The 22756-nt window shown below is 38.4% G+C and overlaps 2 protein-coding genes across 2 annotated transcripts; one reads left to right on the top strand and one right to left on the bottom strand.

Annotated features, from left to right (window-relative positions):
* Positions 1-8164: 8164 nt before the first annotated feature.
* On the bottom strand, positions 8165-13887 carry LOC131991462 (uncharacterized). The gene is made up of 5 exons (XM_059356916.1): positions 13386-13887; positions 12980-13081; positions 12625-12652; positions 10092-12269; positions 8165-8349 (listed from the first exon to the last, which is right to left on the bottom strand). The coding sequence occupies exons 2-5, from the start codon at positions 13055-13057 to the stop codon at positions 8165-8167; spliced, it is 2469 nt and encodes an 822-aa protein (XP_059212899.1). The 5' UTR covers positions 13058-13081; positions 13386-13887.
* On the top strand, positions 13605-18132 carry LOC131990666 (uncharacterized). The gene is made up of 5 exons (XM_059355753.1): positions 13605-13632; positions 14600-14715; positions 15702-16646; positions 16883-17197; positions 17614-18132. Exons 2-5 carry the CDS (start codon positions 14601-14603, stop codon positions 17718-17720), a joined length of 1482 nt encoding a protein of 493 aa, XP_059211736.1. The 5' UTR covers positions 13605-13632; position 14600; the 3' UTR covers positions 17721-18132.
* Positions 18133-22756: the final 4624 nt, after the last annotated feature.

Below are 22756 nucleotides of genomic sequence, written 5' to 3'. Positions count from 1 at the left end.
CAGTGACTGCCATTGCACTTCTGAATGATGTTACAGACTATGGTAAGTAATGGTTCCGCTGAGGCCCAAAAAACACTTAAACCACTTTGCCACCAACGCAAACCTAGTTCTTTTACTGGGCTGGTGTTGATTTGCAGTTGGTTCAAGTTGTGAACCGTCTCAGAACCTATTTGCTAGAGAGCCACACCATTACGTCACTTTATATGTCTCCACCACTATATTAACCCTTAATAGAGCACTCATTGAAATACTTGCAAATTCCAAATTTCAACCCTAGAGAATATTGGAGGATATTACATACTACCAGAATGTGTAAAAAAACTTACGGACCCGGGGGTGGGGGGTAATATTTTGAGAAAAAAAGTTTACGAGATTAAAGTGGCAAATCTTCTAGATAAAAATGCGCAGATTTATGAGATTTAAAATGGTGAATCTGTGAGAAAAAAGTTGTTTTTTTCCCCACTTTTTTCTCGTGAATCTGCAACTTTTTTCGCGCAGATTAGCCACTTTAAATCTCTTAAATCTGCAACTTTTTTTCTTGTAGATTTGCCACTTTAAATCTAGAAAATTAGCAACTTTTTTCTCGAAATATTCTCAAATGTCATGGTGTCACCGTCTGTGACGTAGCCTGATCTTTGCTGATTAGCTGGAAGGAATCCAAGTGGTTCTACGACCAAACAGAGAGACATGGGGACCCAGTTTTGATATCCACTGAAGTTACCAAATATAGTTATTCACCCAATAAAGGGTTAACAACAATGGCGGACTACATCATCTTTACAAATGTTGCTCCTGGCTTTGCGAGCCTACATTGGCATCCAAACATGACATGTATAACACATTTAGCTAGCCCGCTAATGCAAGTTCCCTAACGCTCACCGGTATCAGTCACATTGCAGTTAAACAAATCAAATAAAATGAATGACACACATTCTAGTTGGTCTTGGTCACGATAATCCCGCCCCCAGTGGGCCGAAAGCTGATTCTTTTGGCTGTCGGAAAGCAAAGAACTGTACAAGATTAGTCACCGGCTCCAAACCGGCCCTAGAAAGGCCTTGGACCAAATGGGGTATGAGACATAGTTCACTTCCTGGGACATTTGGGCCACCAGACCAATGGGATATCAGAACAAAGGCATGGCACCGTCTTTGTAAGGTGTCAAAGAAAAAAAACAACACCAACTACGTATGGAAGTTTAAACTTTAATATCTCCTTGCTTGAACAATCATTTCAAAACTGATATCAAGACACATTCAACCTGTGACTAAATTACTTTAATAACTAGAAAGGAAGAGGAGATTTCCCCAGTCTCTTTAACAGTGTCTTTGGTATTTATTAGGGTACCGACATGGTGTGGACGTCACCGTTTGGTGCCTGGATTTACATGGAGAATATGCGGCATAAAAAAAAAAAAGAAACATAAAATTTGAATCTTTTGCATTTATATTTTAAAAGAACATGTTATAATGATTCAGTACACTGAAAAGGACTGCCATTTCCACTACTAACAGGCTGGAAGCGAGTCGTGTGACAAAATATAATATAAAATGAATCTTTATGGATTAAATTAATGTTGAATTTGTATGGTTATGGATTCATGCAACAGATAAATAGCAAGAGTTTAACGTCTTTATTTCTGAGGAGTGCCATAGACAAGTTTACGAACATCACTGTAAACAAGAAGCTTATCTGTATGAATTACTTCCTGTCGCCAAACACATGTAGCTGTAAAATGAGAGCACGTTGAAGTAGCAACAGAATCCACCACAGAACTTGTACCGTAGTGTCTGAACCCAGGTATGAACCGAAACTGTGACTCTGTATACCGTTCCACCCCTAGTATTTATGAAGACACTGAATTTTACTTTGGCACTGATTCATTTTGAGCCACTTGGGGGCTTCTCACTTCTAACCTTATAAAGTTTTTGTACATGTTTAGTAAAGAATGAGGTATTTAATTCTCTTTTTGTTTCCGACCCTACAAAAAAAAAAAAAAAATCTGTCTCTTTAGCGTCTATTTTTTCACCAGCTAGTTGCTAACTTGTAATTGGAGCATATCTATGTTTCCAGTTTTTCTTAACACACACTAACCCTCCTGTTGTGTTCAGGTCAAATTTGAAAGTTCAAATATTTCATATTGATTTTTCTCCCTTTAACATTTTTGGCTGAGTTCAGCCAAAATCGTGTCCGATGGGGACTGGACTTAAGGTTTATATATATATATATATTAGGCCTACTTATGTGTATTACTGGGACAAAAGCACACATACTAATAATGGTTTTACCAATGTTTTTTTCCCCTGTCTTTTGATAGGTTTGAATAATCCCTATTATTTTCGTTGAAGGGCTGAAATATGTTGGGGAGTTGTTCTCCATACAAAAAGAGTAATATTTATCTCGTCTGAGATCTGTGCCCACGCAATTTCATGACCTGAGAGTCATGATTATAGTCCCATTAACCACCCTAATCCTAACCCTTGCCCATTTCATACAGAGCTGGTAAACATCTTTTTCTCTTTTTTTCCATTATGTGCTAATGGAAGGGAGCCACGTATGTAGAACTGGTGAACATAGGACCATGGGAACAAAAGACCCTCTGTCATGTTCCTTTTTTTTTCTTTATTGAAATTTTTCACAAATGTAAATATACAGTTATACAATACATAATCATACAACATAATCTCATATGCTCACACATACATGCATATGAAAAGTTACTAAAATACAGAGATGTATTTTTTTGTGTGTATGTATATTTGTAGATTATTTAAATGTCCAGTGTGTGCTAGGGTAGAGATGGTCTCCTGTCCAAAGTCCTCCTCCTACAGAGTTCTGTGCAAGAGGGGGCCGAGCCCCCTTAAATAAATGTCTTGCCCTCTCAAATCAAAATTTTAGAAGTTGAGAAAGCACATTTTAATATACTCACAAAATTAATATACATTACAATTTGACAAAATTATCTGCAGTAGCGGAAAAATCTGCAGAAAAAGAGACACAAGATACACGTTTGTTGGTTGAAATCTGGATGAAGGATGTTTTATTTTATTAATTTATTTTATTTTTATTTTTCAGTTTCCCCCCCTGAGGGATTGCCACTTTATTGTGGTGAGGGGGTTTGCGTGCCTCAGTGACCTTAAGAGCTAAACCAGCAGGAGCTTAGTCTTCATGTGGGACACCTGTACAGGTCTGAAGGTAGAGGCCTGACAAAGTGTAATCCACTTCTCCAGGTTGGGGTTGGACACATAGACCAATGAAGAAAGCATCGTTACTATAAGCACAGAAAACAAAAGTTCTGGAGCATGATGTGTCCACATGATGCCCCCTTCACATTTCTGACTGCCCCCTCATACATGCTGCCTAAAACCGGTTCTGGTTCTGTGATGATCTGTTTGACCACCACAGATATCAGTTTGTTGGAGCATCATATAAAGTCTGTAAGAGGAGTCTTTGATTAGGGGGCATCTTTTCATCCAATAGTCCATACATGACCGAGGAGTCATTTATGTTGAAGTTTTTACCAAAACCCTTCAAAGAGAGCCAGATGTCCTAGGTTCTGGGGCGGTCTATAAACAGGTGCTCTTGTGTCTTGTTTTCGTTGCACAACATGACAGGTCACATTTTTGTCTTAACCCTTTATCAGGCGAAGAACTATATTTGGTAACTTTAGTGGATATCAAAATGGGGTCGAGAAAAAAGTTGCAAATTTACTAGATTAAAGTGGCAAATCTACAAGAAAAAAAGTCGCAGATTTAAAAGATATAAATTGGCAAATCTGCGCGAAAAAGTCGCAGATTTATGAGATTTAAAGTGGTGAAACTGCAAGAAAAAAAGTTGCTTTTTTCCCCACTTATTTCTCGTAAATCTGTGACTTTCTTCCACGCATATTTGCCACTTTAAATCTCTTAAATCTGCGACTTTTTTTCTTGTAGATCTGCCACTTTAATCCAGTAAATTTGCAACTTTTTTCTCGAAATATTTTATTTTGGATATCCGCTGAAGTTACCAAATACGGTTCTTCTCCTGATAAAGGGTTAACAAAGCAGCTCCAAGAAACAACTGGTGTGACTGGGACGTCCCCACAGTCACCAACCAGCTGACGTCCCTTATCCTCTCAGAGAGGTTTTTTAATTTTGAACACTGTGATCACTTCAGATCGTTTAGAGATATCGATATTATTATAATCAGTCAGACTGCCATTTACAGAGTCACAAATGTTATTACATATGACCTTACCTGTGTAAATGTATAAAACGATCAGTAAAATCTCCAAATAACAACATGTAATAAGGGCCACTGCTGGCTCTGCTGCTCCTTTTCCTCCACTATTTCAGGTCACCCACCCAGAAAGTTTCTTTCGAAGGCAGCAGATACATTTTTTAACAAAAGCTATATTTAGACCAATACCAAGGTCAACTGCCCCTAAACCACCATATTCCTTTCTTTTGAACAAAATTTTTATTTTACTCACTTCTCTTGTTGTGGCCCAGATTAAATTTACACACTGTTTGTTGATTTTACTGATCATATTAATGTTTGGATGATGTTTGCAAGAAACATGAGTTTGGACTGGATGAAAGTTTTAACAAGGTTAACTCTTGTTTTATAGTTTAATTCAGCACAATCATAATTACAAATAGTTAGAACAAGCATTTTAGTTTCTTGTTTGGTCTGAATATTAATGTTAACCTTGTCTGACTCGGAACCAATCCAAACACCCTCCGTTTGCTACGATTTAATTGAGCCCCAGAAGCCAACTCATATAAACTGGTTCATCAGGACATCCATTTCCAATTGATGGCAACCCTCTGTGCACTTTGAAAGGTTTGGTTAAAATACCATTTATGTCGCACACATTTGAATTAATTTGATTTAAAATAAAGACACTCAATAGAATTAACAAAGACATTGGACCAGAGATACTGTCGGGATAATCAAATGCTTTTTTTGGTCGAGCCCTACGATGTAAAAATCTTTTCTTTCATGTTTGTTCATGATTTCCTGTAAAATGCTTCAGATTGTCCCACATTAATCTGCCCTTAATTGCACAGGTTTGTTCTTTATCTATAATGTAATCTAACATATCAGTAAACCTGTTCATGGTTATTTTAGCAAATACCTTTTAGTCAGTATTCATAATTGTTAAGTGTCTATAATTGTCTATATCAGATTCATCTGCTTTCTTAAATAACAAACATAAAACACCATGGTAAAAATAACTTTTCAGACCTTCATTATACATAGACGTGAGAAGATCATGTTCCCAGGATGTGTCATATGTTTCTGGGAACACAGGAATGACCCCCTTCTAACATAACTCTGTTTGGTACTGGGCAGGTAGTTCACAGTGGGTTTATCAGAGCTTTTACTAAAAACATCTGCTTCCTTCAACTGCAAATGAGGTAACTGAGAGGTGGATTTGTCGGCCTGAAAACTAAAAACAATAAAAAAAAAAGTTAAAAAGATCTGCAGAACTGTTTGGGTTGTGTGATATCTCTCTGTGGACCTTGTCTCAGTCATTTGATCCATTGTTAATATAAGAAATATCGATCAGTGGAGCTGTAAGTTCCTTTCACTTTTGGCTTCAACACTCAGCAGTGGTGGTTGCCACTTGGATGAACCTTCCCAGTCGTTCACTCAGAGTTATTTTACTGTGATTTCCCCCTCTTAGTTTGGCACTGAGATCCAAAAATCTCCCACAGTGACTGGATCTACATATACATCCCCTATATAGAGCTTTCCAACTGCTTATCAAATTCAACTGGAGATGGGACAGGAACACCAAGAGCTTAACCCTTTACTTCACCACAGTTTGTCAAACAATGTTTTCTCAAGTGGTGTCTGTTTGAATACACATGTGTGTGTGTGTGTTCTTGTACTTCGAACAAAGTGAGGACCAGGAAAGTATTTTAACCAACAGAGTGAGGACATTTTGCTGAAGTGAGGACATTTTGGCCAGAACCTTACTTCTTCAAAGGCCTGTTTGAGGGTTAAAGGCCCCCACACACTGCCCCGACAGGACCTGACGGGACCCGACGCCAAAGAGCTTTTGTCCGACGGTTCTGTCGCCTCTCGTCTGACACAGTCCGGTGAAAAAAAGCAGTGAAACACATCGCCGCGACGACTGCCGACTACACAGCAGCCTGTATGTTCTGCTGTTCTTGCGTGAGATGCAATAAATCTCCATAACAACGGGTGGCGCTAGTCTCGTGACCGTAATCCAAAACATGAAAACAGGAAATGACGTAACGGAGAAATCATAGAAGTAACCATGGAGATTAAAAACACAGCATTAAGCTTGTTATTAGTTTTGAGAAGACGTTTTGGACATTTTTGGAAAACAAAACTTCGCTGCAAAATGGTCACTCCGGCTGAACTGATGGTCGCGTTGTCTGCTCTCGGACTCGTTCTTGCCCGAAGACTGGCTTAACACTTGGCTTGAAGGTTGAGGTTAGAATTAGGCTTAGGTTAGGGTTAGGATAAGGATTGGTATTACAGGGTTTCCCATTAATTACCTAGACTCTGGCGGCCCGCCAGACTCCCATGTGTTGCGCTAATGTCACATTTTAAGCTACTGAAAGTATTTTAACCTGATTGCCATTGTGTTGCCGTTGCTCAGCAATCTGTCACCCGTCAGTCAGTCAAAACCAGACCCCCACCTCTCCACCCTTCTCCAAGGCATGCACGCATATCCAGACACTGTCCGTATCAGTCCTGCCCCCACATGATCCATCCGTAACCCTAAACACTATCAACCTGTCCTGCCGGTCAGAGGTCCGAACACACTGCTGCGGTAGCTGCGAGCTAACATTTGCTAACAATTAAAGTCGTTTTAATCAAAATAAATTGTGACTAACTGTTTTGAATAACTTCCTGTCACTAAACGCATGCAGCTTTCAAAATGGTATCTCCCGATTTTAAAAAATGTTACATGAGGTGTTTGCTCTCAAAGTGCACACGATCGATGCATTTTACTTATAAATGTACTAAATGTTCTCCTGGGAAGGCATGCCCCCAGACCCCCCTAGATGGTTGGGTGTCTCCCCCCCAGAGCTGCGATGGTTAAGGTTAAGGTAAGAGGCTATCATGATGCCAATCAGGGTCCTCAAAAAATAGAATGATAAGGATCTGTGTTTGTGTGCGTGCATTCCTTTAATCATCTTACTTTCACACATTGTTTTCATCTGATTTTCATAAGAAATCAAGTAGCCCCGGTCAATGTTTATTTGCTCCTGTCTGGACAGACCACAATGATGAGCTGACTGTGTTCAGTAATGAGAGTATCAGAGGGCCTGTGTGTTTGCTGCAGCACCAGTGTGTCTGTTTATTCCCGAGAAGATGTGCCCGTTTGTTTATCTCCCAGGCGAAGCGGCCCTGCGTGTAGCTTTTCCAGCCCTGCAAGGTGTCTGTGTTGGTGTCTTCACTGCGTTCCAGTGATAAAGCGGCCCTGCCCGGTGGTCCTGTTGTGCAGTGTTGGGCGAGCGGCTGAACAACTCGGGGATGAATGGGCTGTGAAGTCCTTGTGTCAGCACAGACAACCACCTACAGTCTCCAGAGGGGCTCCTTACGTGATTGCCACCAGCGCTTTTGTGTTCCTTCTGATGTAAAACCTTTGTCATTTGACAGTACCTTTTTTTTTTTTTCAAAAATATTTTGAATTCAAACAGGGGAGCAGATTTAGTTGGAACACACATGCATGTCTTTTGTAGAACTGGATTATTTTGGAGAAGCTGAATTTTTTTGTGAAGTGGTAAGTCATGAATAAAAGATGAGGCTGGAGTTTTGCTATCGCAGTGCGGTGCTGGCGCTGAATAACAAAAAGCTGGATCACTTCAAATTTCTGCAAATGACATTCACATCACATCCCACTGCATTTTACAAAAGCACAATTTACTTCTGGCTTGTGTTTTTATTGTTGTGCACCAAAAAACCGTTAAAAACCCTCAGCCAGTATAAATAGGACAATGGGGCCAATCCATACCATGAAAAGCAAACTTTCCACCACTCGCCGGTGTCCCTGCTGTTGTCATGGCAACCATGACCAGTGGCACACCAATCTGCTCTGTAGAAGCATAGGGAGCAGACCGAAAACAGCCAACAAACAATTCTCCATCAGCGGGCTAATTAAAGACAAAAACAACAAGCAAGGCAGAAATAAAAAGGGGCATCACATATGGCTCCCCCCCCCCCCCACGTCCCTGGATCTTAATGTGTAGTTGAAAAGCACAACCGGAGAGTCATTTTCAACAATATGCGTCATCAGAGGGCGCGTGTGGGAGAATATTTCATGGATAATTGAGCTGGTGTGATGCTGGGCAGTGTCGGCGTCGGGGGAGAGATAGGAGAAGGGCTCTGGAGGAGAACAATCAGAGGCTTAACAAGCTCTCACTGGTTTCTCACATGACTGTGATTAGACCAACCCAGAGGAAAAGAAAATTCAAAAAGAGATCTCAAAAATGTTTCATTTACTTCTCCTAGACAACTATGAGATTTGTGTGACACCACACTGAGACTAAAGGTTATTTCTCCTATGTCTCATCTTTTTCTCCAGAGCAATAAGATGCACTAAATCTCAATTTAGTCTCCTTTTAAGTTTCAGAAGAGATCTCAACAAGATCTAATATAATTCTCAGAGTTTCTCAACTTTTGTGTCTCTCTGTGATCTCGTGCAGAGAAATTAGAGAGCTCTCTCTATAAACTCAATCTATTCTCATCCCCGCTTCAATTTATCCATCTCATACTAAGCTCAGACAGAACAAATGAAGAGCTCTCCACAAGCATGCATTGATTTCTCAGACTTAGATCAATGTTTTGGTTGTTTTTAATCATGTTGACTTGATTGTAATCCACATGATTTTTTTTAAATTATGTATTACTGTACTCAGAATGAATTGATTTAAAATTTGATTGTAGGCTGCAAAGACCTTCTGCTTTTATATTAATTATATTTTCTATGAATAATTTTAAGTATTCCAATGCATGTAATTCAGGTTTTTTTCATGAACCACATAAAACGTAAAATAAAAACGACAGCAATTTATTGGTAATTTGAGAGCAATAAAGTTACTATTTCAACAAAGTCCAATATCAGAATGTAGCACCTTTTATCACTCACTACCATTGCCTTCAATAGTGAACACATTTGTGAAAATAGTTAGGAAATTAATATCAAAACAGTAAACAGAAAGCCACGCTTTTGACATTTGCATTGTGGAAATTTATTTTACAAAATGCCAACAAAAACCACTATAACAATATGTTTCACTGGATATCTCAAAATCAATAATCTAACAATATTAGTACATGGAACATTGCACTGATCACAGTCTTTCAAGATCATAAAACTATATTAGCATCCAACGATGTAGCTTTTAAGACCAAGAAGATACGTTTCAGCTGTGTCAAAGTTTAACTAACAAAAACTCAGACCATTAGTGGTGTCAATGTAATATATTCAGATGTCTGTATCTTCTCATGTTAAGCCCCAAAGTGACCTATTTGTGTGGCAATATATTAATAGAACTGTTGAGATCACTGACATTTGTCTTAATATAGCATCAAAATACTATCTGCCCATCAACTTGAGACTATATTTTCAGTAAGGAATTTCTACTAGTTGGAAAAATCATGGGCTCTTCTGTTCACAAAAAGATCATGTCTTTGAGTTCATAAATATGTTTAGTCCCTTTCAAGTTTGTTAGGGAAATGTGCAGCAAACACAATACCAGGCATTGAGGACAAATCAATAAACATCAACTTTCCCAAAATACTTTCAAGTCCAACTACTGTCCTTTTTACAGGAACTTCCAAGAGGCTCACAATATGGAAACATGTCCCACCTGTCAAAGTGTCCCTTAGAAGATTTATACCTGCAACTGCAAATTCATTCACAAATACAAGATTCATCTCATTTTGACCTTCTTTGTAGGAACACAATAATTCAATCTGACCATATTTGATCTGCATACCATCACAAAATAACACTGTGGAATTGTTCCGTCTTTTGGCTTTGACATACTGCTTGGAAGTGTAAACCGTTTTCCCTATTTGAGCTCTGTTATATGCCTTGACAACATTAGTATATAAACCCTGACCACGAAACTGTTCCAGCAGAGACATATCATCAGTTTCAAGACATCTGTTGAATGCTGCCCCTATCATGGCCACACTATTGTCAACATTAACAGCTTGATAACTAGTGCCATTTGTCATTCTGGCCAAAAACTCGGTAGCTACTGTGTTCAGCTTTATGTTTTGTGTGATGCTAGGGAGAGACTGTATAGTCTTTACAGCATTAACCATTTGGACAGGTATATTCTGGGTCCCATGTATAAGACGAAGTAAGTACCCATTTTTGTCTTCAAAGTGAAAGCAAGAGTGTGTCCACAGAGGTCCAAGAGCTCTTACACTATCTGCTAAATGGACAAGTAAGTGGATATTGGCTATCATGTATCGTTCACCATAAAGTCCACTCATTTGAGAACAGAAATTCCAAAGTAGTTTTTCAGCATGATCTATTTGCGCAGGGGTTATTGATTCCATCATAAGAATGAAGATCGCTTCACTAAGGAGCAGGAAATGGTTGTAGTACAGGCCTGCAAGAATGCCCCGGAATACAACTGGCCCAAAAAACAGCAAAATGGACCGATACTCAGATGCTTTAAAGAACATTCTGTGAGAGGACACAGAACGAGGGAATCTAATCAAAAATGGCGGTCTTATTTCTTTCATGCGTTTGTCAACTTCTCTGATTGACCTAACCATACTGAATGCACATCGGGAAAACTCTGTGGAAAACCACAAAAACATCAATAGACGCATTACTCCCAGTAGTACAGAGTGCATATAGTCTATACCTGTACCCAAGACCAAATCATAGCTTTTTAGTCTACTGAGAAAGGTAGGTCCCTTCACCCCACGTACAATGCTGTTGGAATCATAGGCCATCTTCGCATTATCTACAAACCCCTTGTGGGTACGAGGTGGGCCTTTTGGATCTGTCTTCTGGAAAGGAAAGGCATGGACATGACCTCTTTCTCCTGTCTTTACTGTTTGACCTGGCTGTTCACACTTTAGACACCCAAACTGTCCATTGAATTGAACAGTATTATATACCAATGCTTTTGCGGGCAAATCGCAGGTACCTGCAATGGTAAAGGCTTTGCATAGGAAAGGCTCTTGAGCTCCTGCAAATTGAACAGAAATTCCATCTCTTTCGATTTTGTTCAGAGTTTCACATAGTGGTTCAAGGAATGTCAACATTGACGGCTTTGAGTCCCCAAACCAAAGACCTGCAAATATCATGTTTTCTCGTTTAGTGCGTTCAACAAAGTTTAACTCGTTTATGACACAATAAAAAGGCCACACAGAAAACTTTGAAGACTTAAAAATGGGTATGCCATCAGTGTTCCACATTAAAGAAATGTTTCTGGAATCATTGAGAGGGCCATGACAAGTAGTCAATTTCTGATAGGCTTCTCCGTCATATATGTCCTCAATACTGTCATGACACTTTTTGTGTCTATTAAACCTGAACATAAGTTTTTCTTCAAAACCTTCCTTAGCAAACAATCTCTTCAGTTGTGCTTCAATGGGAACCTCAATAAAATAGGAAGTTGATCCCTCCATCAACACACTGGCTTCACAGGTTTTACACTGGTTGTCTGTACTCTCAACAGTCATGAAGCATGCACTACAGTATTTGTGCAAAAGCGGAGAGGAGGAATCGTCAAAAAATTGTTTAAATTTGTGTAAATTCTGAAGACATTCAGTCTGGATATCAGAGGGGCAGTGCAGAGAGATTAGTGTAAGCAAGTCACTGAGAGCTTTTCCTGTTATTTTGTGTCTATTTGCAAAAGTCATTATGAGGAGAAGACTCTCTGCAACAGAAACTGGCGCATCTCTGTAAATTGGATTATCTCCAGTGTTTGTAGGGCTTTTGGGTTCTGTTCCCTCCTCTTGGTTTAGCTCTAAACCGTCCTCAAATGACAGGTCATCATAAAATGACAGGTCATCGTCAAATAACACATTTTCGTCTTCTTCAACAAATTCAGGAAGGTGATCAACAAATGTATCTGTGTGAAAAGGCTGTTCAGGCTCTGATTCAACATTAAGTCCAGAGTGATGCATCTCACTTGTGTGTCCACTGCACTGGGATGTATGGTTGGTGTTATGGAGGTCACACAAATTTGTGATTGAAGAGTCTTCCAGATCTGCAACGTCATCAGCTTCCAGATTAGCAGAACTGGTCTCTTGCTCAGTGCGGCAGTCATCTGACCTCGAAAAAAAAAGTCCCAATGTATTTAGCAAATTTGTTTTCTTATAGCAATGGCTCATTTACACCAATTGTTCAAAAGCAGTATACTAGACTAGACATGTTTATTTTTCACTATACTTCTGCTAAACACATTACTAATTACTAGATTATTAAAGTGTTATAGTCACTTGAGCTGCCAGTAAAACCTTGACAAACCAAGTGAGGTTCACAAGTCTCATATAAGTAACAGTGATTTATTGGATACATGAACTTTTCTTTCAAATAACACTGCAGTCGATCAAAATTTAAAGCTTTACAACATGCAATTTCTTACATGTCTAACAGAGTTGTTATTTTTGCACATTCGTTACCTCTGTTCTCCTGTCCTTGTGTGTCCTGCTGAAAACAGAGAATAATACATTTAACATTTAATACTCACATACAATTTTATTAGGCATACCTGGGTAAAACCTGCATCAGTTAAATCATTTAGATAAATTTATTAAAACATGTGGTGCTTTGGCTCTGATGCTTCGTACAATCTGTAAGGTAAATAAAAACTATAGTTATCAGATAAATGTAGTGGAGTAAACAATAAAATATTTGTCTGCAAAATGTAGTGGAGTGGAAATATTAAGTGACAAGTTAAGTACCAACACTTGAGTAAATGTACTTATATTCAATCACTGCAAGTGACAATAAACAAATAATAAAATGTAAATGTACCTTTCTTCTGTATCTTTTGCAAGTATTTTGTTGGCTCTTCACTTTTCTCCTCCAACGTGAGTTGTGCCTCTGTGCCATTTTCAAATGTGCCCTACTGTTTGCCTGAAATAATTTCAACAGTAGAGATACGCACTTGAAAATTATACATTTATACATACAATTATACAAATTACATATATTCATAGTACTATATATGTATATATATATAAACAATTAAGATTAAATTAATTAATTAATCGAAATTATTATTATTATACATTTTTAATCACATATAAATATTTGTCAAATATATTGTACATGCAAAACTAAATTAAACAAGCTAAACTCATAAAGAAAATGCTTAAGGCATTCACACTAATAATAAGTAAACTTATTCTTTAGAAAAAGTGTAGCTTTATATACTCACCACTTACAGGAGCTGCATCTTTGTTTTCTTCAACGAGTTGCATTTGGCGCAAACAAGTTGTGAACTTTGAACCCAGTAAATGATGCAGCCCTAACGTCAACATTTCATTGGGAGAGAGCGCCATCAGTCACAAATACTGCATCATGATTGGTCAATTGACATGACTAACGTAAAGTCTTACGTTAACGGTTGGAGTGCGAGCAAGAGAGATGGAGGAAGAAGGAACCGCTACTGGAAGTAAAAGAAGGTAAGCGACATCTTTGTCAAGCGTAATTTGGGTAAAACTTTGTAAAAACTTAAATGGCGAGTGTTTATGTTGGTTCAGATACTTTTTTTGAAGAAACTGGTCGGCATATGTGGCAAATAGTGAAGCTAGCTAGTGAGGCTATATGCCCGGACCACATGTGGCCATGAACTTATGATTAGCTAACACTGGTAATTTATTGCAGTAATACTTTTACGTAAAGAATATGCACTTTGGGATTTTTTTTTTCCACAAACAGTGAAGTGAGTAAAATAATACTGAACTCCATTGAAAGAAACTTCAAATTAACACAACGATGATTGACCTACAAAATTTTACCTACAAAATATGTGCCGAATTACATTGAAGTGGCTAATGAATGTTATTTTTTCAGTATTACCCATGTTGTTTATCCCAAGACTGCTCTAAACAAGGCTTGTTTTAAATGGTGTATGTTTATAAGGGAGTTCTGCAGGTAGCTGGACAGAGTTCAGTATCTCCAGCACACACCTCCAGCGTTTCAGAGCAGATCATACTGCTTATTGTTTCATGACTTAAACATAATTTTATATACTTATTCATGTGTTAATTCTTTAGATTTCTGTGAGTGGTTAATCATATATATATATATATAATTAGCAAACAAGACAGCAAGTCTAATTTGGTGATCAAATCTTACCATAAAAGTATGATTTTTGGCAATTAAGATATTTGCATTGGAGCCTCATGCATATTTAAAGTGCTTGCTGTGGCCAAAATTGTTATGTGTTGAAATTTAAGAGGATATATCCTCTTAAAGACCATGTTTTTTCAGTTCCTGAGTTGTCTGATATGGTTACAGTAACACATCAAATGGTTCAACAAGTTGCTGTACCAAATTATGAGATGTAATGACATGATAAAACTAAGTAAGACATTGAACCACCTTTTTAAATAAATAAAATGTATTGTACTTTTATGTATTTAACAGAATGGATGGCCCAGCAGGAAATACCAAAAAAGAGATGCCCAAAAGAGCGCGAAACCCACCGAAGAAGATGTGTTTTTATGAACCAGACCCCGGCTCACCCAAACAGGACTCAGATGGTAATTGAGTTATTGTTTCACTATATTGCTTAGCTAATTTTTAGCGTGATTGTCATTTCTAACTTACTTTGGACATTATAATAACCAAAATCTTTGACAGTCTCTGGTCTCTTATCACTGGGATTATTATTATCAATATATTGGCAGCATATATTGGCGGACTTACAGGCAAGTCTGCCTGAGGAAAGGTGTTTCCGTTACCACCCACTGTCACAAGCAATGTCGCGCGATTTATGTGCACCACTAGATGGCGGCTTGAGACCAAGAATTAATGAGAGGGCGCAGTTATATCACGGTGTCTGCATGAAAGACAATACAGCTTAAAGGACAATTCCAGGCAAAAACAACCATGGGCCATATTTTCCTAATATTTTACCTCTAGAATAATGAATGTGCAGATTTTTCCCTTAATGTCTCCTGTTATGTAGCAGATCTCTCTGTCCCCACCTCCGAGCAGCAGCAGAAAATGGAGGTAGTGTGTTCTACCACCGTTTAAGCTATTTGCAGCTCACACGCCACCATTTTTGTTCCACAGACAACAGCAAATAGTTATTCAAACATGCAACCAGGTGTTTGTTTACCTGGAGGAGGCGGGCATCTTGGAGAAATTAATAAAAATAACTGCATTCATAGACTTGCAGGAATTTTGTTGATCTCGTTGATAATAAAATGCATGCAGTAATCATAAAATAATTAAATAGAATAAAAACAAAGTGAAAAGATAGAATACAGAGTGCATGATTCAAATTAAATACATTGTTATTGTAAAGTGTCGCATGAGTGAAGAAGTGTGAAGCAAATGCAAAAAGAATAAAGTTAATGCTAGTTGAAGGCTAAAGTGAAGAAATGAATTTTTATCTTTGCTAAGGTCTAAGAGGATTAGGATTGAGACCAATAAGATATAGTAGCACGTTTAAGTAAGATTGATTTTTAGCCTGTACTAGTTTACTCAAAATCTCCTTTATTTACTCTCTGTTCATTTTCAGGACTTTTTGTATTTTTGACCTTTGAAGATGGATACACGGCAAAGCTTTTTAATGTATGTGATATACAAAGCAAAGATGAAAAACCCATCGCCTGCCTTAGAGATCTGAAGCCAGGGGAAGAAGTACTTGCAAGATGGTCCGACAGCAAGTTCTACAGCGCCACAGTGGACTTCGTTGGAACAGTTAAAAAGGATGTCAAGAAGGCTACAAAGAAAGACCTGAAAAAAAGAGATGCAGCTGCTCAAAGATTTTACAACCTTCCATCACTACCTCAAGCAGGTCAGTCCACCTCTGTACAGGATTATCCAAATACTGTGGACAACAAACTCATCCTGCCTCCAACTACCTGGCCAGTGTACCAACCTCCACCTACCGAGTCATCTTTACCCATCCAGCCACAGCACCAACCTGTAACTGCCTGGCCACAGTACCAGGTTCCAGTTTCCCAGTCATCGCCACATAAACATCCATGTTACGAGCATCCACCTACCCAGCTGCTCCACCAGTATGTACCCACTCTGTCTCCAGTCACACATCATTCCAACCTTTCACAGTATCCAAAGCATCACAAGGCACTGCCCACATCTTCAGACCTGTCAGAACAACCTGTTTTGGTGAATTTAGATCACCAAAGACAGCCACCAGCTCCTACTGTGACACCCAAAGAAAGCTTTCTCAAAATGTTGTACAGTCCAAACCAAGAATCTGCTGTTCTTGGGGACCAGAGCCAGCCTAGTACGTCTGAACTTGACACTTCTTCAAGCTCGTCATCTGCGGATACTTTCATCATCGAGCGTGATCCACTTCCAGAATCTGGAGAGCCAATTCTCAGTTTGCCTGAATCAAGAGAAGACAGGTCATGGAAGCCATGCAGGGCATGCAAGGCAGAGATGGAAAAATTAGTGGAGGAGAAGGCCAAACTGCAGGATGTGCTGTGCGGTATAAGTAAGTACATTTTGTCTCTCTGTTTCAGTTAATTGTTCCTTTAACACTATTACTTTTTTCTCACACAATTTTCCTTATGTACCAAATTAAACTAAAACTTAAAAGCTTTTAACAATTTGGTAAAAATCTTAGCCCATCATGAAATCTCTTGATTTTTTTAAAACTAGTCTCTTCCTTTCCTTTATTTTATTTTTGCTGCTGTGTCCCTGTAAGGTAATTCATATTTTGTGTCACAGGTGGTGAGCACCTGGAGGCATTAAAAAGCTTTCTGAACAAAGTGGAACAGATCCAACCGCAGGCTGATGTTGGGGCTCCAAAACACAGATCTGGAAAGCAAGAGCTGTATCCAGAAAGTGGCCTATTCGTGTCTTCTACCCGCCTGGCTGCAATACATGCAGAAGCAAAGAAGGACTGCCTCAGATTGTTCCATCTTCTTTTTGATGAGTTTTTTACTGCAGAGGAGTGCCGAAATGCTGTGGCCTTTGGGAAGCACGGGAAGGTGCCAGATGGGAAGACAGTCCTGGATAAGTTCAAAGTCAGTGGGATTCTAAGTAAGTACATTGCTCATTGTCAACAATTTATGGAAATATGGAAAGGTTGTGGAAATCCATCAGTAAAAATACATAACATAAAGAAGCACAAATTATTTTCAAAAATGAATTTGTTGTAATTTTACTCTTTATTTCTTTCTTCTGCCCCTTCTCACATTCATCACAATATCTGGCCAAATTTGGCATAGTTTCTGATGTATTAGAACCCCATGTGTCACATAGCTACATTTAATTTTTTGATTGTTTTAGTGACCTCACAGTTTTACTGAATTTCCTCGTGTGAACCATAGAGATATTTCAATGTGAATTTTGTGACATCGGGATAAAAAAAGCTCTCAATACTGTCATTGTAACTGCTGTTACATTATGAAATTTGTAATTTGTGCTTTCTTTTCTCCGTTTTTTTTCTCTTGCAGCTTACATCATGCGCTGTAGTACCCTGGATGGATGGACACCGGTGGAGAAAAGTAAGGTCAAAAAAGCCTTCATAAACAAATGCCGCATCAGGGCCACAACGCTGTAAAGTATTTCATGTGGCATACTGATGTATGTTCAATGTTCCATGTTCAAAAAAGCCCCTGTATGCAAATGCTGCATGAGGGCCTTAAAGACTCTAAAGTTGTTAAATGTTGTGCAATGTGCACTGTTGTAAACTTGTGCTGATACTGCTCAAAACACTGTTGGAGACATTGTTACTGTTTTAAAAACATACTTTTACTGAAAAGAGACGCATTTATAGTACAGGCAATGTGAGAATAGCTTTTGCTGTCTTTCAATGTTAACTTTATTGTAAACATTGTTATTGTGAATGTTATTACAGCTTCTTGAAATACTCAAAATACTCAGTCATTGTACTTAACAATTGAGTCCTGCTGTTTTGAATTTGAATAAAGATTCAGATTACTTTATTCATTCCAAAAAGGAAATCAATTTGTCTGTCAGCTCATTTGGTATAGAATTATAAAGCCTTATGGCTGTTGGTGTGTGTGTGTGTGTGTGTATATATATATATATATATATATATATATATATATATATATATATATAAGCGTGCATGCGTGCGCCATATTGCTCCATAGGAGCTCCAGTATTGCTCATTTTCTTCTCCAAGGAGAAATAAAGGAGCCATTAAAAACACTGAATTGAGATTAGCAAGGTATCTCCCTTAAGTCTCAAGTATGACTCCCTCTAATTACTCTGTCTCACCTATTGCTCCTAGTGAATTTTAGGAGAAACATATGAGAAACATTTTAGACAAAATAGAAACTAAAATGAGGCTGAGATGAGAATCTCAAATTTGTCTCCTGAGCTATGGAAGAGCAAGCTTTGAGCAGTAAAATCTTCCTCTGGGAAGTTAGCTGGACAAGCAGGCCTGTCTAACCTCTCAGGGGAATACAAGAGCAACAGTTCGGTTATACTTATTTTTCAAATTTAATAAGAGTGTGGTATGTGGCTGCAACAACATAAAAACTGTGTATCATGTTCAAATTTCAGTTGTCTTGTCTTTATTGGCATCACCTCAAACTTTTTTTGTTTTTTTTACACATGCTCAGAAATGCAAATTCAGCTAATAAATAAATCAGGCTTGCAAGTGCCAATTCTACAGGTGCTCAGGAGCTCAGCCAAAGGTACTGGATGGAAAGAAGATGGCTCATTACATGCTTTGCCAATGCTCTGAAATCTCATTCACTTCCTGTCTTCCAAGTAAAGCCTAATGAATTTTTATTTTCTTTACCAACATTAAATGTTTACACAGCTAAACATGACATTTAGTATTCTGAAAATTACTTTGCAAATCTATGCATCGAGTTCAGCGTTACACTAGTCGCCATCTTTCTTTTCATATGGTCGGAGCAGACCATATTTGGACTGTGGAGGAGCGAGAGGGATCTGATGACACTGACTAAACGCCTCTCTACACCTCAACCTGACTGAGAGAAGTCTCTGCTAATTCATGTCAGCATTACCTTTAGCATTAACTGGGATGTTAGTAAAAAAAACAACACAAATTAAAGTTGCAAGCAGTGATGAATGGGCCCCGAGCCAGCCAAGCCAGGTCCAGCGATTTTTGGCCACCTCCCAATAGAACCTACAAAATAAAAGGCCATAAAAGGGGGCGTGGCCAAGTTAAGGGGACGGAGAAAGGTGACAGCAACGGAATAGGAACTCTGGAAACACCTCTGAAATAGTGTACCACAAATGGGCGAGTTGTGAAAGGGGGCGTGCAAAATGTACGTTACTTACCTGAAAAAATGAGAGTGTCTATCAGTCTTTTTTTTTTTAAAGATATTTTTTGGGCCATTTTTGGGCTCTATTGATAGGACAGAGTGAAGGGGGAAACAGAGGGGAAGATATGCGGGAAAGGGCTCCGAATCGGATTCGAACCCAGGCCGCCCGCTTACAAGGACAATGCCCCAATGGTACGCGCTCTACCAGGTGTGCCACCGGGACGCCCTTGAGAGTGTCTATAAGTCCAACCAAACGCTGTACAAGACATTTTTAAATGAACAAAATGTTTAAATAATTGTCTTGTCATTATTGTCATTAAGTGACAATACAGTGTGAGAGGGTCAATTTTATGAGACCAAACCAGAAATAAACAACGACAAATAAGTTCACGGCTGTTTAAAAGTACACATTGCCGTGGATACGCATTGCCTTTCTTCTCTTCTGATGACGGTTCGCCATATTAGCCACCTGTCAATCAAAGGTAGCCACTCCCCAAATGATATGATTCTTTATCTTCTATTTTCTTCTAAATTGGACCATTATTTACACACTCAACAACATATTGTCTTGAAGAAGATTTTACTAGAAATTGAGACCATAATGTTTTTATGAGGTAATAAATCAAGTGAGAAGTGAGAAAGATAGGACCAAAATGCTTCTGCAACCGCTGTCAGTGCCCCCCTGTTTTTTGGTAGAATACAGCTTAAGGCACTTCGGGGTTTGCCTCCCTGCTCAGGCCAGGAGGTTGCCGTTTGGACCAAATGCTGTCAGCCACCATCGACTTGCATGAGGATGCAGCCTTGCTGTATGCCAGTGCATGTTTTTTTGCACTTTTTATTGTTGAACTTGGTGAATTGTAATTTGTTTACATTCTTATTTGGTAATACATTGTTGTATTTTTGGACTGATGACCCAGTATTATGGTAAATTACATCTCTGCCGTGTGTAGGCTTTGTTTAGCTTTATATGTTTTGGCCACCACTCTGAAATATCTGTCATCTATGAGTTTGCTTTACATTTTCTGACTGAAAATGATCAATTTAATTATGGTGATTATGTCATTGTAAGGACTTCATCAGATGTACATTATCAGCCTACACAAAGGGACAAAGTGAACAATATACTTTTGTTGGCTATCAAAATGAGGGACAGATTGTGTGTGACAAAGCAAAATGAATGACAATAAAATATAATGCAAACAAGAAAGAAACTGGGAATGAAGACAACACATGTCAGAGTACTGATTGTTTGGGCAGACAAAGCCAATAAATCCATGAGAAGAACAATCATCTCAAAGCAGTAATTATGAATGTCTTTTTGTTTACTTTATCTACTCCTCTGGAAAAGAAAATAGTTTATTTTTTGTGAAATCAGAAGTTTTATTTGCTACACATTGGGGGCTCTTAAGAATCCTATGAACTTTATTGGTAATGTATTAGTGTTTGTTACAGGGTTGATCAGCACCGACAGTAACTGATATGTGTAGCTATCCTGAAAGGACTGCAGAAGAAACACATTTTTTTGTTTTACTGCAACGTGTGAGGCCTAATATCCAGAGGAGAGTAGAAAGTCTTGTAAAAAGAGGCTTTTGGTGGAATCGCGGTCAGAGAGATGAGTGAGGGGGCGAGAAATGCTGATGTTTTTAAGCACGGATAATATCTCTGAGCTTTGGGAGGGAATCAATGCCAATCCCCCAATTTGCTTACAAGGATTTGTTTCCACTGGATGCCTCATACAGCTAAATGTCTTGGGATGTGATTTTAAAGGAGATCCTTGACATTTTGATTTTTTTTAGTTGGCTACAGGCAGACTTTCCCTACTGTGAGAAAGCATGCATTGGCCCATTCCATTTCTCTGTAATATCTTTTTGGACCACATTTCCTTCAGCCACAATCCACTGAGAATCGGGCGATATGTGAGGCGGTCAACAAGCCGGAAAAAAGTTGGCCATGGCTGAAATGTTCATGCTCTTCATCTGTCAACAGTCATGCAAAGTTCTGTGCTTCCATGTTTCCCTCGTGACGTGATTTTCATGGACAATAGTTTTGCCTGGCGGGTGCAAAATAAATGACAGGTTGATTACAGACATTTAAAGCGTCCCAGTTTTCTGCAAGTTATGATGAAAGACTGCAGTGTTTAACCTTTACCTTGGAAAAATAATAGAGAACAACTGCATTCATCACAGGGGTCAATGCTGAGCTCTGTTGCAATTGTAGATACTTCTGTTCATTTGCATCTGTGACCTACGATAATGAATGCTTGGTTGGTAGCCATGGTAAAGCTAAAATAACTTCAACACAAATGATGTTAGCTGATGATTTCACTGGTATAATCCTTGTTTTTATCAAGGATCATGCGTACCCGTGTTGCTGATTATCAGCAGGGATCAAAGGGTCACTTCACCCAAATTACACAACACAGTATTTTCTCAACTGTTGACAGTGTTTAATGGATTATCCTTAGTAACAGACACTTTCTCTGGAAAGAGATGTTACTGTTTATTTTTCATCTCCACCACTCTGTACATCAGAAAATTTAAAAAATCACACATCCAAAAGGTGATCTCAGGGAATCTCAAACCTGAACATCATCAGTGATAAGGAAGATTATTATTATTTCAGAGTAGCGTTGCAATGGTTGGAACATTTCCGGTAAATTTACAGAAACTTTTTATTGGAAGTTAAGCTTGGGAATTTCGGAAATATTCCAAACTGTAAACTTTCCATGGGAATTATTGAAATGTAGGGAAATTCACGAATTGTATCATATCCAAAGATGAATATAAACATTTTGTTTGTTTCATAAGCATAACTCTATGCAAAATAATACAATTAAAAACATTTCAACAGATTTATTTGTAAGTAGAAATGTATCAAGTTTAAATTATTACTGAACAATCAATTATTTAATTGAACAACAAAAACATGACCCCACCACATGAAATCTGTTTGTTTTAGTCAAGAGTATGCTAAAATATATTTTCCCCAACTATATTTAAAATGCCTCCAGTTTGGTAAATTCCCCTATTATCCCCTATTAATTCCCATAAATAGTTGGGAAATGTGCATATCCTTTTTTTTGCCTCAAGTTAGATGACAAGATTAACACCACTGTCACATTTGTATGCTAAATATGAAGCTGGAGCCAGTGGGCGGTTAGCCTAGCTTAGCATAAAGACTGAAAACTGGGTGAAAGCTAGCTTGGCTTTGTTCCGCCCACACATATTATGAGGTGCATTTCCATCAATTTCATGCCCATTTTTATTTTGTGCATAAAAGAACCTGAGTAACACTTCGATTTTTGAAAAAGTCTTCAAAGAGCAAAAAGAAC

Source organism: Centropristis striata, chromosome 18 (assembly GCF_030273125.1).
Source record: "Centropristis striata isolate RG_2023a ecotype Rhode Island chromosome 18, C.striata_1.0, whole genome shotgun sequence".
In the NCBI taxonomy this organism is placed as follows: Eukaryota; Metazoa; Chordata; class Actinopteri; order Perciformes; family Serranidae; genus Centropristis; species Centropristis striata.
This window is presented reverse-complemented; position numbering and strand designations above follow the sequence as displayed.

Excerpts from the sequence above, each read along its gene's own strand:
- LOC131991462 (XM_059356916.1), bottom strand. The coding sequence starts at position 13,057 with ATGGCACAGAGGCACAACTCACGTTGGAGGAGAAAAGTGAAGAGCCAA. Across the intron at positions 12,653-12,979 it reads GCAAAAGATACAGAAGAAAG|CAGGACACACAAGGACAGGA; the intron begins GTACATTTACAT and ends CTCTGTTTTCAG. Across the intron at positions 8,350-10,091 it reads TCTGCTGGAACAGTTTCGTG|AGCCCTTCTCCTATCTCTCC; the intron begins GTCAGGGTTTAT and ends GTTCTCCTCCAG.
- LOC131990666 (XM_059355753.1), top strand. The coding sequence starts at position 14,601 with ATGGATGGCCCAGCAGGAAATACCAAAAAAGAGATGCCCAAAAGAGCG. Across the intron at positions 16,647-16,882 it reads GGATGTGCTGTGCGGTATAA|GTGGTGAGCACCTGGAGGCA; the intron begins GTAAGTACATTT and ends TTTGTGTCACAG. Across the intron at positions 17,198-17,613 it reads CAAAGTCAGTGGGATTCTAA|CTTACATCATGCGCTGTAGT; the intron begins GTAAGTACATTG and ends TTTCTCTTGCAG.